The sequence below is a fragment of the Hibiscus syriacus genome, unplaced genomic scaffold, assembly GCF_006381635.1.
Source record: "Hibiscus syriacus cultivar Baekdansim isolate YM2019G1 unplaced genomic scaffold, ASM638163v2 tig00002655_pilon, whole genome shotgun sequence".
NCBI classification, from domain to species: domain Eukaryota; kingdom Viridiplantae; phylum Streptophyta; class Magnoliopsida; order Malvales; family Malvaceae; genus Hibiscus; species Hibiscus syriacus.
In genome coordinates this window covers 582,601-603,209 of record NW_024061938.1, presented here as the reverse complement: position 1 = coordinate 603,209, position 20,609 = coordinate 582,601, and the positions used below count along the sequence as shown (strand labels likewise).

Below are 20,609 nucleotides of genomic sequence, written 5' to 3'. Positions count from 1 at the left end.
GCCAATTTAAATACTAAAATAGAATAAAAGTAATAGTTTAGGTACTGAATATGTAGTTTAATCCTTTAATTTTTCTCAAGAAAATCAGTACTCTTTTTCTTTCGAGTAATAAAGAAATCAAGATTGTGCTCTTGTTTTTCTTCTCGGATGTCACTCCAAAACTTCTAATTTCTTACCCGATCTATCTACGTCTTGATTTTTCTTTTTAATTGTAAATCACTTTGTTTCGTCCCAAATCACTCACTTGATAACGTCAAAAAAACAAAAAACCAAAAAATAAGAAAAATCGTCTACTTCGGTTTCCCTGTTTCCATGGAGATCTAGGGTTTTCAATTGTTTCCCAGCTCAAAATCGAACTTCCTCATTCACATTTTCAATTACTTACTATAAATAAGTTTCTGAGCTCAGATATGTTGGTTTTATCTTTTTAAAGCTCATTACATTTGATCTGTGTGGAGACTTTGTTTTAACTGTGTTTGGTTATGCGAAGAAAAGAAAATGGAGGCAGTTGCTGCTGGAGATATAGCGCGTTTGGATCCGGAGCTATTGCAGCTCCAGGAGATGTCTCCGTTTGTTCTCAAGTCCAATCCCGAATTCACGCAAAAGCTTTTCGAACAGTGGCTTTCTCTTCCCGATGCTTACAAGCTGGTACTTTTGCTTTTCTACTTTCGAATCCTCTTGGTGTTTGATTTGTTTTGTTTTCTTTATATCTTGAATTGAAAATGATTAATCGTTATTGCCTTTGCGTGTTTCTAGTCAGTTCCTTGCTCGATTATTTGATGGTAAAATATTTAAAAAAAAGAAATTTAATTTAAGCGTATGATAATTAAACTATATTTGATCGTTATTGCCTTTTCATGGTTTATTTAGTTCATTGTAGATATTTATGTAGACCTTTTTAAAGAATAAATATTGGTAGCTTTTGGGAACTTGATCTTAGAATTTGGATTTCAAAGATATTGTAAATTGGGTAATAAAATACATTTTTTAGAACTATAATAAAATACTTAGAAATGTAACATTGATGATAATTTCTCCAATCTATGGATTTGTTAAACGTCTATACAATAATGACTTTGGAATTACTAATTTATTTTTGGGTTTGATCAATCCATATTTTTGTATTTTTCATCTATATATTATATTGAATCTTAATTGTATATCCACAATATATGCATTTCATTCTTATCATTTACATAGCAAACGAAATCCAAGTCCAATTTTTCAAATTCTAATTTCCAATTGTAGAATTAGGTAATTTAGTGGATTAAATTGACGTGAAAGGGATATTTGACCTCCGATTGTTGATTTTTCATATATCTTTGTTCAGTAATGCTATGTGCAAATTGATTATATGTTGGAGGCTTAACAGTTGTAACACTATTCTAGAGTAGTTTTTTTTTTTGTATATTCTTGAATGAGAGAATGCCAATAGTCTCTTTTGTATTTATATGTGGAATGTTAACCTGTCTTTGAAGCAAAATATTTGAATCAATGTGATTTATTAAAATGTCCTCTGAGCCTAGGGGTGGAGTTGACTTTTGTTTAATTTTTTACTTTGCTAGGTGACGTCATTGGTTAATGATGCCAAGGCATGTAATCCCTTGAATGTTCCTGGAAATGTTTCCTCTGGAAGTACATCAATAAGCAATGCTCTACCTTCCTTGTTTCCTGCTGGCAGTGCTCCTCCCCTTTCACCAAGAAGCGCATCTGGTTCCCCTCGTATAACAAAACAAAGGGCTGGTCCTTCAAACTTAGGGTCTCCACTGAAAGTAGTTAGCGAGCCTGTGAAAGAGTTCATACCTCAGGTTTGGATCTTGTTTATTTGATATTATAGTTTTCTTTTCTCGGTTTCTTGGTTGTGTTTTCTGCTGTATTTTCCTTTCTATTCCGAAATCAGCTTTAACTTGTTACATTTGTATTTGAGAACACCTCCAGTTTTACTTCAAAAATGGCCGTCCGCCTCTAAATGATCTAAAAGAACAATGCATGTTTCGAATCAATCAGTTCTTCTATGGGCATCCGGATGGGCTGCAGCTGCTTGGTAAGATAAATGCATGTGTGCTTTAACATATATTTCTGGAACTTGTCTTATATTCATTTTTTACTTTCTATACATTTCAGAATTCAAACTAGTTACCAAAGAAATCTGCAAGCTGCCTTCATTTTTCTCTCCATCACTTTTCAGAAAAATTGATGTTAATAGCACTGGTGTGGTTACAAGGTATAGTTTCTTGTTCATAGAAGTGGAAAAGCTATATTTATATCTCAGATGCATCATATTCTTTTAACTGCTAAGATATTTATTTGAAAATTATGAGAATTTGGTGCTCTCCCCATTGAGCCTTTTAAGAGTACTGTGTTCTAAATATAAAATTGTTACTAACAGTGATAAATAGATGAAAATGTTATTTTAGAATCTGACTCCTAATTTGGCATCGCTTCTCCTTGTAATTGCTTTTCAGCTGTAATATCATTTTCTTCCTTTTTGTATTGTAGCTTTTACTGATATTTTTCTCTAAACTGCTTGCAGAGATGCATTTATTGATTATTGGGTCAATGGCAACATGCTGACCATGGATATGGCAACCCAAGTATATACAATATTAAAGCAACCAGAGCTCAAATACCTCACTCAGGTCTTTATACATTTTCAAGTGCTTAAACAACAACATTATTTGTTGATAGTCTAATGGTATATGTTTAAACTTAATTTCTTCCGTACTTACGAATTTGATAGGATGACTTCAAACCTGTGCTCCGTGAACTATTGGCTACTCATCCAGGGTTGGAATTCTTACAGAGTACACCTGAGTTTCAGGAAAGATACGGTTTGTTTTTGGTTGATACCTTTGTCTGTTCTCTCATTTTATTTTTATTTTTGGGTGCTCTTTCACCTTTTCTATATGTCCCCCTCCTTTTACAATATCTAAGGTATTTGAACTTTGTATGAATTGTTTCCAAACTAACTCCTACACTAAATGCTGGAACCACTATGATCTGAACTTGCAAATCCTGTAAATGCATCTATTTTTGTGGGAATTTCTACGAATGCAGTTCACCCTGGTTCATTGATGTAGTAGTTTTGTTTATAATATGTTTGATCGTTTATAATGCTATGTTAAAAACTATTAATAAAATGGATATAGCATATTATTAAAGTAGGAATGCAAACTTGTTCTTTGATGAGCTAGTGTTGAAATTTGCACTAATCTTGATGGAGGAATAAGGTGCATAGAAAACAGGATTCATATTCTTGTTTATCATGCTGGTCACTTATCTTTAGTAAGAAAGATTGGCGGTGTAGTTCTTTTGATAGAAGTTGGAGGTCTCATTAAAAACTCCCTTCGTATTCGTTCACATACTAAGAAGTATGTTAACGAACATTGGAAGGAAGAAAAGAGTACCTCAAAGTTTATTAATAATAATACCCAATACAAAAGATTACACGTAATAACCTCCTATGGTGAAATACACCATTACAACAAAATCCTTAGCCTCATATAACCTCATCCAAAGTCACAGACTAATCACCTTATCTCTAATTACACCTCCAACAAAAGGATTAAAACAACGCAACAAAACATACAACAAAAGAAAAGCAACACCTGCAACCATATAAACTAAATCAAACCACAAATAGAAAGACGAGATCTAGAGAGATTCGTCTTCTTCAGGAGCCCAAGAGCTTGGTTTGAATGAAGGCTCTATCTCATGCACCATGATCTTGAAGGAGGTGTCACCAACCTTCAATTCCAACGTTGCATCAATTCTTGCGCCTGCCTTTGCGAGGACTTGAATTTTTGCCCGATCAAAGGATGATGGAGACTGACAGCTTTCATCAATTGCTAGTAATTGACCCCAACTATCAGCAATGTTCTTGAAAGTATCCCAATTCCATGCGTGAAACGGAACACCCTCGCAAACTAACCATACTCGGCGACAATTCAATACCAAACTCTCTGACCAAGCTTCGACTAAGGAGAACCACTCTGCGAGAGTATCTGATTTCTCGTTCTTCACACTTCTCAATGAAGCAGAGTCTTCGAAAATCATTAATACCGCATTTCCAGCAGCTCTCATTAAGGAGAAGCCAGTGAGGCCCTTTGCATGCATTTGTTTAGCGAGGTGACCGATTTTAATAAAGTTTTTGCACCACCTCACTAGACAATTGCTCAACACCTGAAGTTTTTCATCATCTATAACACCTTCAACTTTAAAATGATTTTTCCTCGAATCATCTTCCATCCCGGACTTGTGGAGAACACCAGTAGAAGACTTTCTCCAATAGGAACGACGAGGTTTGAATTTAGCGAAAGAAACACCAATTTTGCTGCCGTCGATAAAAGAGCCATTCATTATAGAGGTTGCTCTCCTTGCTTCTTGGATTGAAGCGAAGTGAATGAAACCGAAGCGAACTCCTTTTGCATTTCATTTATTTGGAATAAAAGCATCGAGCACTCGACCATGGGAGCAAAATAAAGATCAAAACCTCTTCCAATGGATCTTCTCAGACAGATTTTCAACAAATAATGAGTAACATCCAGACTTGTCAATACTGTACTCCTTTGTGGTAGATTCCCTGGTTCCCTCGAGGAAACCATCTACAACAGACTTTTCGTCACAACACCCAGTTTTAACAGGCACATGAATACTAGGAGAAGCTACACAAGCTGGATTTGGCGATGACAGTACTGGAGGAACAGTAAAACGTCCATATTTGACAGAAACATCAGAATCAGTAATAATACCTCTTTTAACAAGATTCTTCCTTGCCATCTCAATGTGCAAAAGGGACTTCAACTTAGAATCAAAAACCATTCTCTGAAGGGCATCCTTAGCAGCAACTGCAAATTCTGCAATTGAGAAGAGAGCAAAACCCTTAGGCTTTTCTCCCTTAAAACTCAATTGAGAATCTTCAAAACCTGGAAGCCATCTCAGAAGATTCTGCAGCTCTCTCTCTTTAACATCAACATGCAGACCCATAATGAAGATAGTACGAACCTCGTCTTGATGAGGAGGGTGTGATGGCGGAGAAAGTGCAGCCGCAGAGGATTAAGGAGTTTGGATCGCAGAACTCTGCTGGAGAGAAGGGGGGATTCCATCACTTGACATGAAGAATAATTTATGAAGTTAAAAAACCAGAGACTGGACGAAACTATCCAAGTTGCGCGCCCGGCGAAAGTGAAGGCTGTGATTGCCGGCGAAGAAAGAAGGGTGGAGTTGATGAATAGAGCCCATCAGCGCGAGAATACGACGAGCCCAGTGGAAAGAAGATGTATTGGTGATGAACTTCGGCGTGAATCGGAAAACCAAGGCTTTTAGAACAACGCCGAATAAAAGACCTTCTTGAAAATCTAGTCTCGACAAAAGAATCAGAGTGGGGCGACGATCCTCCTGAGGAAAAACGGCGGTGAACTGATGACGGAGTGAGGCGGCGGGCGACAGTGGACGGCGTGAGGCAGATGGCGATGATGAACGTCGACGGACGGCGATGGAAAAGATGAAATGATGGAAGAAAGCAAAAATGCCTTGAACCAAGAAGAAGCGGGAGCTTCCGCAAGGCTTTACTGCTGTGAAAGTTCACACCTTCGATGGAGAAGAAGATGCGTCGCCAATAGCTACTAGTAGAAGGGCCCCGTCCAAGATCCACTGAGTTGTAGACTCACCCTGGCGTAATGATGCCTAGATTCGGGATGTTGGCGTCGAGACGAAAAACCAGGAAGTTTTGGTGTTCAACAGCAACCGGACGTGGCGGCCGGCACGGTGTCTGACGGCGACGGCGGGTGGCGGACGGCAGCGGAGGACAACAGATGGATGTCGGAGGGGAGAAAAAATTTCTAAGACGCCTGGGTCGTGGATATTTGAAATTTGAAAAACACCTTGGTTAGAGAGAAGCTTCAGGTGCTGCTTTTGTTATTCTTACCTCCGGCGGTGTAGTTCTCATCAGTCCTAATCTTTAGTTTCAATGGCTATGCTTCCATTTTATAAAATGTGTAGGTTTAAGATGATGAATTTGCATAAGTTCTAATAATTCATCCTTTTCTTAGTTTAATCGAGATTCCTGAGTAACCATATATTTTTCTGATTATATTTGGGACTGATTATTGACAATTTAACGTGCATATGAGAGGGTTTACATGGAAATATATTGTGTATATTGTGACTGAAACTAAACTATCTTACACCAAGTCATGCATTACAGCTTAAAGAATATCTGTCTTAACATTCCGGGCTCTCACCCATTGTATAGGCTGTTTACTGTCGCTCAAACAACTAGCATAAACTACTACTACTGTGTTTTTCAATTATTTGCAAGTCTAGATTGCCTCTATTACTGCCAAATATGTTGCACATTTTGTCTGATGTTACTTGTTAACATAACTTTTGTTTCACATGGCCAGCTGAAACTGTAATATACAGAATATATTACTACATAAATAGATCTCAGAATGGTCACCTTACTCTTAGGGAGTTGAAACGTGGAAACTTGATTGATGCGATGCTACATGCAGATGAGGAAGAGGACATTAATAAAGTTTTGAGGTAGGGACTTGGCTTGGAATAAGTTTATATAATTGCTTTTTGATGCATCCCCAATACATTGTATTTTCAAATTTCAATCTCTCTCTTCTTCTATACTATATGTACAGGTACTTTTCATATGAGCACTTTTACGTGATATACTGCAAGTTTTGGGAGCTGGATACGGATCATGATTTCTTGATTGACAACGAGAACCTTATCAGATATGGTAACCACGCGCTTACCTACCGGATTGTTGATAGGATATTTTCTCAGGTTTGTCTGAGTCAGATGCCATTTTTGTTCCTTGGTCCAAACTACATTCTATATGCAGAAGAAGCTTTTCATTTAATTGAACTTTGTCTATTCCACTTTCCTTTTCTATCACTTTTTCTGTGTCATTGATTGATTTAATTTATTCACAAGTTTGGAACTTTCACTCATGTTATTGCTTCCATCCTATCTTAGGTTCCAAGAAAGTTTACCAGTAATATTGAAGGAAAGATGGGGTATGAAGATTTTGTTTACTTTATCCTTGCAGAGGAGGACAAGTCATCTGAGCCTAGTCTTGAGTACTGGTATGTTTGTGCTCTTTCTCTGTTGAGTCAAGGGTATTATGTTGGATTTTGTTCACGGATTATCAATATGAAGTTTACCTTCTTAGTGATGGAAGTAAATATACCTCTTCTTATTGTATAAATTCACTTGTTTGAACAAGCCCCCAAAATATTTGAAATAACATTTTTTTTTTGCATTCCTCACCTAAAATTCTGAAAATATTGTCAGAAGCTACTGATTGGGAATCTTGCTTAAAGAAAAACTGATGTAAATGATTCATTAGCATCTGTATAATTATGCCATAATTTTCTGCTGCTGCTGTCTGAGGGTGAGAAAAAAGCAGCGTGTTTTGAAGGGGTGGAGCTTTTGGACGATCAAAATAAGATTGGAGTTCCAAGTATTTATTATTATTGGCTAGTTTTTCTAACGTGGTTTTTTCCTTTTCTAGGTTCAACTGTATAGATTTGGATGGCAATGGGATTCTAACACGTAACGAAATGCAATTCTTTTATGAGGAGCAGTTGCATCGAATGGAATGCATGGGACAGGAGCCCGTGCTCTTTGAGGACATCTTATGTCAAATAATTGACATGATTAAACCGGAGGTTCGTCATCTTATCTTGCACTCTTTTTATTTTCTTGTCTGTTCAATATGGTGCCTATTGGAGTGTGCTCACGGAAAATGAATCAGAATACTATGTTGTGCTAAGATCTGCTTGTAATTTCAAACTTAGAGATTTCTGTTTTTATAAGGGTAAGTTTCTGGCAAATTGAGTTTAATCTCTTCTCGTGCTCCTCCGGAAGTAGGTAACTCATGGCTGCTTCGTAATAAGATCATTTAGTGTGATCTAATGAGCTAATTATACTGTGAACTGCTTTTACCATATGTTGGTTTGGGCTTTTAGGTCCTGAGTGTTCATTGAATTCTCCTTCCTACACACTGCAAATGAAGATAGATTGTTTTACATGTTCAGCTACCAAAGCTTTCTCATTTGCAGGATGAGAGGTATGTCACATTGCGTGACCTGAAAGGTTCTAAACTTTCGGGAAGTGTTTTCAACATCCTTTTTAATCTTAACAAATTCATGGCCTTTGAGACTCGTGATCCATTCCTCATTCGTCAGGTAAATGTGATACTTTAGCTCCTTTAATATTACCGCTACCGGGAATTGTAAACCATCATATTTCTATGCAAGTTTTGGATAACAGCATTGTTTATATCGGAACAAACAGGAGCGTGAGAACCCTACATTGACAGAGTGGGACCGATTTGCACATAGAGAATATATTAGGCTTTCAATGGAAGATGATGTCGAAGAGGCCTCTAATGGAAGTGCAGAAGTTTGGGATGAATCACTTGAGGCTCCCTTCTAAGTTGAATAAGGTAAGCTTGTCAGTTCACGTTGTGTTGTTATGGCTTTGACCGAAAAGAAAAAGGAAAAGAAAATTAGATCACATAAAAAAATGTAGTGCCCAATGCATGTGTGCAGTTGTGCACCGGCTATTTTACAAGTGCACCAAATCAAAGAATCAAAGCTAAATGACTGCAAAACATTTATAATCGAGCAACCAAGATCTTGAAAACTTAACTGCAAATGTCTGTTCACTACTTTTTTTTTCTCATTATCTGTTATATCTCTACAGGTGCTCAGAGAAGAGCTCAACATGCTTCTATGTTGGGCACCGGAAAGAGAATGTTGCCTTGATGGACGAGGAAGATACATTGGAACTCATTGGAGGAAAATTTCGGGCTTGTCCTTCTGGGACATACACTTGATGCACCAGTGAAGGATTTCCAGGCCTTTGAATGCATTATTTGAAAAAAAAAAAAAAACAAGATGAATCATGCCATTGGAGCCAGCTTTATCTAAACAATTTTTCATACGAACGAGTTTTTCTGGGAGACTGTAATCGAAATCCAGGTATAAGAAAGCTCAGAACATTTTAATATCCTTTTGTTTCTTGATTTCTAGGATACGATCTAAGTTCATATTTTCCTCTCTGGGGTCCAGGTTGGTTCATTTAGTAGTAATTTTAGTGGTATGGTTTAAGTGTAGGATTGTCGCGTTAGTTCTCTAATCATGTAAGAGTCTTGGTTTGATTATCTAGCAATTGATTTTAGTTCTTATGGATGAATGTTGTAGCATTTATGTGGAAAACTAAATTTGCATATCTGTTGTAAGCTGGTTTGGTTTGAAAGTAACAAAGAGGAGGGGATTATCATGTGGACGTGCTAGAGTATGTATAATCATTGAACAAAATTTCTCCTGGGATGGAAGGGAAGGTAGCTATATTCAAAAAATTTAGTATTCGATTATTCGGATACGAATACAATGTGTGTTCAACATGTGTTGCGGTAATCGTATTTAAATACGTTAATCGTGTTTAAATATGTTGTAGCATGTTGTTAGATGCACCATGTAATCATCTACCAAAATCAGTTGGGAAAGGTAATCTTTGTAGAAACATTTGTTGGCGAAAGGTGATCATGTTTTAGGGTTTATGTGTAGTATTTATATTTATTTATTTTTTAATTTTTTTAAACTCAAATTGAAATCAAACTTAATTAGATTGTCATGCAGAGTATGTGGGTGAAAGAAAATATGCATGTATAAAATTTTATTGATGAAATATTTTTATTGATCAAATGATTACCAATCTAGAGGATTTTTTGGTTGATAGAAAAAGGGATGGGTATGTGACGGGTTGGGTCGGGTTTTTGGTCTTCCCGATCTGAGAACAAGGAATTCTCCACTTGAGATTCGATCCGACCTGATCAAAACAAGATTCCACCCGACCTGAACCTGACCCAATTTATATCTTAAAAACCTGATCCGACTCGACTTAATCCGAAATAAAAAAACTATGATTTTTATTCAATAATAATAGTGATTTAAATGAAAAATAATATATAGAGGGGTATTATTGTAATTATATTTAAATATATAAGGTAAAATTATATATTTTAGGGTTGGGTTAAGTATTTTTCACCTTAAATTCAAACCCGACTCAAAGAAAAGAATCACTGGTTAAAGGTGAGAAACATGGGCTTATTTTATGTCGACGAGAATAATGTCTGTAACCTCGACTTCACTCCAGGCTTAGTTGAAGTGTGCACATATGTAGCTAATTTCTTTCTAATGACACTAATCTCATTCATTCTAGACTTGAATAATGTGTTCGATTGATGATCTATTTTCGTCATCTTAGAATTTTGTAAGTTCGTCATTTTCTAAAATTTTAAAGTTCATCTTCTGACATAAAATTCTGCGTCCGTTCTTGTATATTTTGTTTATTTTCGCTGCTCGAATTGAATGTTGTATGATTCTCTCATCAACAGTAGTATATCTAAAAATTTAAGAATGAGGTACACAATTTTAATATTCTTTACTTAAAAATAATGGGTATACAATTTTTTTTAATATTTTTTCCCTTAACACATTAAATAAAATTTAATCATTTTTCTAAAGTAATTTTAGCTGACTCTTATTCCCATATGCAATGGGGTAAGAGGAAGGTAAGATAGTAGAGACTTAATGCATCCGCCCTTGCTCATCCATGTCCCTAGTTTTAGTATTGTTTAGCTTAGCATTTCGCTTAATCCTTTTAAGCATTTAGCATGCACAAACAGAAGATTACATGAACAAGTTGACCAATTAAATTTACCAAATCCATTAGAAAAAGCTAACTTAAAACTAACACCATCCACGAAATGAGTAAATAAGCAGAGCAAGAGACTATAAGCATGACTTTCAAACACCAACCATTCTATATCTGAAAAAGGGTTCCCTTACAAACTAGAATAATACTATTATTTAACTGCACCCAACCATTACAACTTATATCAGATGCATGGAGATTTATATTTTTTTAACGACATAATGATAAAATTAACCTGTCTGTATAAATGGTTATTTTCTCCATATTCGGTTTTTGGAGTATTTTAACTCTAACGTTTCAAATTTTATCAAAATAGTCCCTATTGAATGAAAATCGTTAGTTGACTAATGGTTGACATATGTTGTTGATGTGATATTTTCACATATGTTTAATTGATGACATGATATGTGTCACTTCACGTAAAGTGAAAATGTTGTATCCACCGCATCACTAATTAAGCATATATATATAAATACCACGTCACCAATTAACGATTTCCATCCAAAAGAGTTATTTTGACAAAAAAAAATGTTAGAAGCTAAATTATGATTTGGTTGCCAGATTGTACCGATTATGATGCTTCTAGGCAAGTCATACATTTTTCTTTCACTGTGTAATGGTTGGGATACAACATAGAGAATTTGTTAATCTACTTTTAATAGGCATATCATGAAGAAATTTACTTTATGTTTGGTAAAAATGATCTCCCGATAGGCTGCTTCTTGGACCAGTTAGTTTTCAGCCAAGCATATTCCCTTCCATCTTGGTGGATACATTATACGCAATTTCTTTTCTGAAGCTTTTGGCGACTATTGTAGGCACCAGAAACTTAGCTACCAAAAGACACCGGGTGATGAAGTCGAAGATATGTTTATTTTGTTAAATGAAGTTAAGAAGCAGATACCTTCTGTCACAGCAGTTTCTTCTGGTGCAATTGCAGCAGATTATCAAAGGCTATGACTAAAAAGTGTTTGTTCAAGATTAGGGCTTGTTTCTCTGGCATATTTGTGGAAACAAGATCAATCGTTGCTTCTCCAAGAAACTTAGCTACCGAAAGACACCGGGTGATGAAGGCATAATGGTTGTTTCTCTGGCCTGTTCCTGAAGTTAGCGACTTGATTGAAGTTTCAAGTTATAACCTTCACCTCTCTAAAACAGAAAACAATAATACATTTTCTATGTGTTGTTGGTTGCAAGATCCATCAGGACAGTCAGCAGGTACAAAAAAGAAAAGACCTTTTCAGATTTGCTGTTATCATTCCATGAAACATATTGTTTCCCTCTATTTAACCATTGTTTCCAAATACAACACTACATTCTGTTTTCAATTACCTTTTGTTTGATAGATTTGCAGGAAGATCTGAAGCTGATCCTTAGGCAAATCGAGTTGCAACTTGCAGGCTGTGGTTTCGGTTGGGAGCGTGTGCTTTATATCCATCTCTACATTTCTGACATGGATCAGTTCACTCGGGCAAATGAGACATACGTGAGATTTATCACCCAAGACGAATGCCCTTTTGGTGTTCAGTCACGAAGTACTATCGAACTGCCGTTAGTTCAAGCAGGTTTAGGGAGAGTGTATATTGAAGTTCTAGTTGCCAATGATCAGAGCAAAAGAGTTTTGCATGTTCAAAGTATTTCATGTTGGGCACCAAGTTGCATTGGACCTTATAGTCAGGTACTTCTAATAATGGCAATTGGCATCAATCAGGGAAGGTTCCTTTTTGAAACATTTTTATACTTCCAAAAAGGTAAACGATCCACACTTACTCTGAACTTTTTCAATGAATAATAAGTATGCTGAGAAGGAAGTTTTCACCTTGAATTTGTGTTTGCTTTTCGTACTCGATGAGTAATCGACGAAGTAATAGTATGTGCTGCATCCAACAGAAGGGCTGTTCATCATCTTTGGTTTCTGATATTGCAGAGCACTTGTAGAAGTAAAGCCGATTCTTTATGTCCCGGAGACTGCAGAAACACCCGAAGAAACCTCCTGTGAACTTTCTAGCACCGTGGCACCAAGTTCTTTCGGTTTTCAACCTGCAGATTGGCACGATTCATGTATTCAGAAATGTGTCATTCACGGAAAGATATGTTCAATGGCTTTGACTATCACAAGTGTAGTGGCAATGAAGATTTGTTCTGATTCTATGAATGCCGATCGGAGCAACAGCAATCACCAGAATTCTCTCACGGAGAACCAAATGAAAAGAATATCTAGATTTTGCATCTATCTTCTTGACAAAACTGCTATTGAAAATGGTTTCTCCTGGAAAGATACCATGGTAAGTTTCTTAAGCAAGTGCCAAAATTTCCTTCAACATTGATTGTAATAGAGTTGTATCCTGTTGAACTGTGGTTAGGAAAATGATTTTCACCAGGAAATCTTCATAATGCTAGATTTTGATTATTGGTTCCTGGAGTTCCTCACGTCTATTTCCTCCATTCTTTTTTCTAGATTTTGAGACTCTACATCCCACAAAATCTCCATGTGCCATTGGAGACAATATCGAGCTTGTTCGAGGACGCATTCAAGGAACTTGATCAGATGAATGGCGGTGCCAAAGTCGACGGGAAACCTATCTTCAATCTTGTTCCAGTCCTAGGTGCCGGAAGATCCGCTGCGTGCACAGAAGATACGATCACCTGTGAGTTGTTTGCTCGGAAATATTGACCCTCCACTTGGCAATGCCATCATTTATTACTCCATGGGATGGATCAGTCATCAAAGAAACTACTTTTTGAGCTCTTGAATGATGGGAAAATTATACGGTGGGACACTTTAATATAAAACTAAAATAAGACGCTACCAGTTTTTATTATTATTTAAATAATAAAATCGATAAAAATTATTTAAAATATTATTATTTTTATCTAAAATATCAATTTTTTAACATTTTCGGTAAAAGTGCCCAATAATAACAAAATTGGTAGAAAAAATAACAAAATGATAAAGCGCCCAATAATAACAAAATCGGTAGAAATAATAATGTTTCCGAAATTTTTTTACCGATTTTATTATTTAAATAATAACAAAATTGATAATGCTTTTTTTAAGCGTATATTAAGACTGTCGCACGTGAATATTTCCATAAATGATGAGGTAACACTTTTGGTCAATTTATATGTTCTCTTGCCTTTACAAGCAACTCTTCACATTTGAAGGAGTCTATACAAGTGAAATCAAATTTAAATGTTAATTGCAAGATTTTCTGATATATTCTGATTAGAATTTCTTGCTTATGTCAACTGTCCTTGGTGCAATAGCTTTGCCTCAATAAATAAATAATGGTAAAATAATAGAAACCCCCCGAACTTTACCATCTTATTATTTAAGTCCCTATACTTTTACTAATCCAAAATTAAGTCCAATAAGTCCTTAACCTTTAACTTATACCCAAATAAGCCTCTAACCTTTTGATTTGAAATATCGGTTTATTTAGGCAAAACCAAAGGACTGACATATTTAAGAAAAGTGAAATAGTTGAAGGCTTTTAAACAATTGGATGAAGTACACTTGAGGTCACTGAAATATATTCAAATGGTTGTTTTGATCATTGAACTTTCAAAAGTCACATTATGGTCATTAATTTTATCGAATGGTTACTAAACGATCATTAAATTTATTAGATTTTTACAATTATTATAATAAATTTAATGACCATTTTATAATTTTTGAAAGTTTAACGATCAAAAAAATTATTTAAACATTGTTAAGTGATCTTTTTTGTACTTTACCCTAAACAAATTAACCATATAATAAAGAGTAGTGAAATGATTTTCCCAATTGGGACTAACAATTTGCATGTGGACATCAAAATTAGCTTGTCATCATGTATGTATATATATATATGGGACAAATTTTAAAAATTTTATGACGACGAATTTATAAAGTTTCAGAAAAGATGAAAATCTTGAAACGATTGTTTCCATTCGTCCTCTCAATCCATCCTCCTTATCACCCCAACACCCTATTAATTTGATCGCAAAACATCATATCATCATTATTATAACCTTGACTAACCTAAGTGTTCATATATTTTGAGGAAAACCCTAGTCCAAGTTACATCAAATTTGTCTCAATGAGACTGCTAGTGTATCCATGGCCATAAGTTATGGTGTTTTTTTTTTTGGGGATGGGTTTTATGTGGGAAATCACAGCTCACATGGGGAAAATGGGGTGGACCAGTGACAGTTTTAAGGGGAAAATCATGATAGTGTTAAGCAAAGAAAGCCAACATGGACCTCAACCTCTATGGTCCACACATGATTTAAATAGCGGTAATGGAATAGCAGTCATTATATAATGATAACGACGTTATATAAAATTGTTTGCTGTCAAAAATAATAGCGTGAGACGAAATCACACCAATAACGATCGATCGAGGCTACAATTTAACAGGTAACGACCAATGCATCAATAGTGAGTCGTTATTTCCGTTATTATTCCATTACTGTAAAAATTAAAGAACAGAATCCAACGGTCCATTGTGACAATTAAAAATACAATGATAAACACAATGCATTTTGATATATTCACTACCGTGATAAATACATTGTGATCAAAAATACAACCACAATTACTATTTAGATCACGGGTCACACTCAACACTAAATTTAAATATCGAATTTGTTAAATATTATATTTAAAATGTAATTGTATAAATGAAGAATGTTAAAAACTTGATTCTCAACAAAGATTTTGATGATTATCATATGTGTTTTGCAATAATTGAAATTAATTAAATGATTTGGTTGTTGCATTAAATCACAATAAATATAATATTTGTTGTCCCGTGGGACAAATTTTAAGTCTTCATCATAGTAATTAACTAATGAACCATAGTTTTAGACCTTTTATTAGTAAAATAAGAAGGCATGAAGGTTCATTGTTATTATTGTAGCTTTTGTTGAAAAATAATTTTTTTTTATAAAAATCGCTAATTTTATTAATAATAGAAAATATCTAAAATTATAATAGAAGTTTACAAACATAATTGTAAATTAAATAAATAAATAAAATTTTTTATTATAATTATTGACACAAGAAACTAGTCACTTCATATCATACAGAGACCATACAAGGAAAAAAATTTAAAACTTAACAATAAAATTCAAACAAAAGATAGATACGAACAAATTTGATTGCATATGTAAACGAACCACAAAAGTGGATGAAGCTACTGAAAGACCATCTACAAATTGTAAATTAAAGTTAAACAACGTGAGAAAATGATCTACGAACGCAATTTGTGTATCTAAATCAAATATGATGATCCAAAGCATGAAAGATCAACATTGTAACAAATAAGCACCATCTTGATCAGTCATTAAGGCTGCCAAATCCAACCCTGAGAAAAAGATAAACAAAAACAACGTCCAAATGAATGAAAACATACCATAAAGACAGAGGAAAACGTACCATAAAAACATAGTTATTAAAAAAATATGTAATAAAAAATGAACAAATAATGTCCCTAAGGATGATAAAGATAACTTTTCTCACCCAAATGCTCTTAATTACTCTAAACTAACGTCCCCTAAATCCCACATTTTCTCTCAAACATTGAAGGAGAAATCTAATTTGATTTCTTTCATGAGAAAAACTGTATTTTTTTATCTGTATTATGTGACTTCTAATTTAAAGTGATCATCTTCAAAAGTAATTAGATATGATTCTTACTTGATTAGGCTCAAATCTTACATAATGAATCAAACTATTCATATTTAAATCGATTATTCAATAACTTGAGACAAAATTATATTATCGACTCGAAAAATTTAGATAGTTACAGAATTAATGTTCAAATGTCACCACCTACATAATTTGACTTTAAAAAAAAATAGTTCGATGATCAATTGTAGGGTAAACTATGGAATTTATCAAATTCTTTTCATGTTTGTACACTTTTATTCACTAAATTTAAGACATATAAGTTTTGGTCACTTACGTTATCGATTTATTAAATTTTGATCACTTACATTATTGATCATTATATTTTAGTCACTAAGTCGTTAACTCTTATTAGTTTGATGACATGCCATGTTATTCAAAAGAGGCTAATTTTTAATTTGACTTATGAACTTTTGGTAGAATACTAATTTGACCTTGAACTTTAGCTGAAATATTATTTTGACCTCTAAAGTTTAGATTAAATATCAATTTGACCCCCTGAATTTGACTAGAACCCCAATCATCGGCTGCCACTCACCACCATCATCGTCGATCATCTTCGGCTACTATTGTCGATGATCGTTGGACCTCAAAATTTTAAGGTCACTCCTTTTATGCCTCATGAGCATGAATCCAATATTTGTTTCATCATAAAATGTTTTGAACTCAAGAAATTTAGTATATAACCTTTCGACTTCCTTTTAAAATAAATCATCATTAATATTCTTTTAAAATAAAAAAATAAAATATTAAATCTATATCATGATCAAATTCATACTTTTCATATGTAATATTGTTATAATTTTGTTGTATTTATAATAGTAATTATAAGTTTTTAATATTTATAAATTATAAAATTATTTTATGAATTTTATAATCTTTAAACTAACAATATCTTTCAGACTATTTTATATATATTTTTTGATTAATTTGGTGTAAGTACAAAGTAGTATGTGTTTAAAGATAAATTTCAAACATTTGACATTGAACGCTCATACCTTTGACATTCATGGTGCTTTAACCCAATACCTCAAGAAACAACAACAATTCCTTTACCACCGAGGTCTCTTGGTTCATGCTACTCTTTTATATATTTGCATTATATACTTTATTAGATATTGTCAATGAAAAGTTCTCAATTTTTTGATAAGATTTGATTCAAATAGTTACAAAAATTAATCTCACTATTTTACCCATACAACTATCAAATACATTATTTTATGATTATGAATTAGTTTACTTTATATTAGAATTAGATTAACTTCTAGATACTACCTTTGAACAAATCAATGTTAGGGGTACGAGTGATCAATGTGGTTGACAATTATCTTTGAACAGATACTACCTTGTACTTACCCCAAATTAATCCAAAAAGAAAAAAGAAAAAAAAAGAATTAGATTGAACTTTCATCATCATTTCCAAAAGTTAACTTTTATTTTGTATTAATTCATTTTAATATTATAAATATTATAAAACATAGTAAAATCAAATTATAAATAATAATTCATAAAATTTATATAATCATAATTTTTTATTTGATTTTTAATTAATAACCATTTCTTTAAATACAAATTAAAATTTAAATAATACACAATTATCTAACATCCATACATTAAGAAATATATAATATTAAATTTTGTTACATCTTTAATATTTATAAATATTAAAAAATATATAATTAATATTATATACATAGAAAAATTATAACATATCAATATTAATAGCAAAAACTTTATGGATTTGATCATGATATAGATTTAGTTGTATGGAGTATATATGATACGTTTATTAGTATGATTTAATTTTAAAGGAATCAAATAGTTCTATGCTATATTTATTGAATTAGAGGTAATTTTTGGTGAAATGGATACCAGATTCACTTTCATGAGGCAAAAATTGAGTGAACTATAAACTTAGGGTCTAACGATCACCGACAATAGTGACTGATGGTGGTCGGTAACAATGATGGTGAGTGACGAACGATGACGAGAGATTTTGATTGAATTCATGGGTTAAATTGATGCTTTATCTAAAGTTTAGGGTCAAAATGATACTTCATCTAAAGTTTAGGGGTCAAATTAAAAGTTAACCCCTTTTGACTTATGTGCCACATCATCAAGTTAACAGGAGTTAACATCCCAGTGACCAAATTATAACAATTGATAATGTAAGTGACTGAAATTTAATAAATTGATAAAGTAAGTGATCAAAACTTAACTTTTTTTTTAATTTGATGAGAAAAAATGTACAAATATAAAAGGTAAATGACCAATCCAATAGTTAACCCTTCTATGTAAGACGATAACAAATAATTGAATAAACTACATGTTTAGTACCTTAATTATTACTTTTGTACCATTTTGGCACCTAAACTTTTTTTTCAAAACTATAACTAATGTTTAGTTTAAGTTTTAATTTAATATATCACCTTTGAAAAATTAATAGAGATGTTCATGTAGCATTTTTTTTATTTTTTCAATGATTATGTGGCATTAGCTTATGCTCACGTCAACATCACCGTTAAATTTTTAACGACAAGTACCAAAATGAAACTTAAACTAAACGCTAGGTATGATTCTGAAAAAAAATTAGATAACAAAACGAAACAAAAATAATAGTTTAGGTGTTAAATGTATAGTTTACCCCTAAACAATTTAGTCTTGTTAAAAAACGGGCTTATTTTTTTTATCTAAGTAATTAATGTATTTTTTTTATCCAAATAGATACCTAAAGTATTTATTTTTTTTAATTCAGATACTTAATTTTTTTGCCAAAATATTTACCTAAAGTATATAATATTTTCATCAAAATACCTAAATTTAATTAAAAGATATTTTAAGTACCTAGATAAAACAATTAATATACATTAAATAAATACCTTGAAAAAATAATTTAGATATCAAAATATAAAAAAAATTAAATATCTACTTTAATAAAAATAAAAATTCAAATACATAAAATAAAAAATAATACAGTTTATACAAGTATTTTTAAATTAAGTCTTAAAATATATGCTCCATTTTTTAAGTAACAATTTATCTCCTGAAATGTTTTTTTTAAATAAAATATTCATTTCACAAGTTGGTTTATTTTTAAGAATATTTCTTATTTAAGAGCATATAATTTTTAAAATTGGCTAATATACTGAAAGGGCCCTTGAATTCACATCTTATATAAACAAACCCTTATTTTTTTGTAGTTAAATAAGCCCCTAATCTATTATTTATACTCATAAAAGCCCTTAATTTATTTTTACTTTTACACCTGTCATATTTTTAATGATTAAAAAGTATCTTAAAATGCATATGATTAAAATACTTAAACTATCAAGTTAAAAAATCAATTTTCATATTTACTAAATAAGCAAAAGTAAGTTATTCTCAATAGTTTCAATGGCTAAATAAGAGATTTTATGGATAAAAATATAGATTAGGGGCTTATATAACTACAAAAATAGTACAAGAGTTTTTTTTTAATATATCAGCCTTCTAAATTTATAGATGGTTATAATTTTAGAACTGGCAAAATAATTTTTGTCCTCTAATTTTATTAATTTAATCATTTTAATACTATAAATTTTATAGGATAAAATATACAAATAGTCCATCAACTATAAGGTTACAAAATGACTCATCGGTTATAGGATGCTAATTTGTTAAGTGTCTCGTCTATTAAAAGTTACAAAATGTTCATTCAACTATTAATTTGTTTCAAACTTATCATTTTCCATTAATAAATGGCAACCGTTTGAGCTACATGTTAACATGATGACTAGGATATGATAAAATCTGATCCTATTGTAGACACCCATTTTTTTTGAGTTTTAAAAAATTATTATTTATTTATTTATTATTATTATTATTATTAATTTTTAATCATTTTATAGGGCCATGTTCAACCCCATCATCTCACAAAACTCCTAAAAATAAAAGAAAAAATCATCCAACCACCCACCATATCTCACCACTACCCCCACCATTATCTCAACCACGTTGTCCCCATTTCTCCACTTCCAAGGCAACCACTTTCCCACACCTGTCTTCCTGCACAAGTCTATAAATTCTTTCCATTAACCTAACTAAAAGGGGGAGACCAAGCGAAGGCAAACATTCTTAGTCTCAGATCCACAAACTTATATCCAAACTTTATTTTTTTTCTGTTTGATTCTTGAAAGAGAGAGAGAAATGGAGA

The 20,609-nt window shown here is 32.8% G+C and overlaps 2 protein-coding genes across 2 annotated transcripts; both read left to right on the top strand.

Annotated features, from left to right (window-relative positions):
• The first annotated feature begins 238 nt into the window (after positions 1-238).
• Positions 239-9,167, top strand: LOC120148429 (serine/threonine protein phosphatase 2A regulatory subunit B''beta-like). Its single transcript, XM_039161558.1, has 13 exons — positions 239-648; positions 1,566-1,808; positions 1,939-2,044; positions 2,125-2,224; positions 2,534-2,639; positions 2,741-2,831; positions 6,405-6,546; positions 6,654-6,801; positions 6,994-7,103; positions 7,532-7,688; positions 8,082-8,207; positions 8,317-8,467; positions 8,728-9,167. Exons 1-12 carry the CDS (start codon positions 499-501, stop codon positions 8,455-8,457), a joined length of 1,620 nt encoding a protein of 539 aa, XP_039017489.1. The 5' UTR covers positions 239-498; the 3' UTR covers positions 8,458-8,467; positions 8,728-9,167.
• A 3,139-nt stretch (positions 9,168-12,306) lies between these two features.
• LOC120148100 lies at positions 12,307-13,417 on the top strand. Its single transcript, XM_039161292.1, has 3 exons — positions 12,307-12,421; positions 12,671-13,028; positions 13,202-13,417. Exons 1-3 carry the CDS (start codon positions 12,345-12,347, stop codon positions 13,415-13,417), a joined length of 651 nt encoding a protein of 216 aa, XP_039017223.1. The 5' UTR covers positions 12,307-12,344.
• The last annotated feature ends 7,192 nt before the right edge of the window (positions 13,418-20,609 follow it).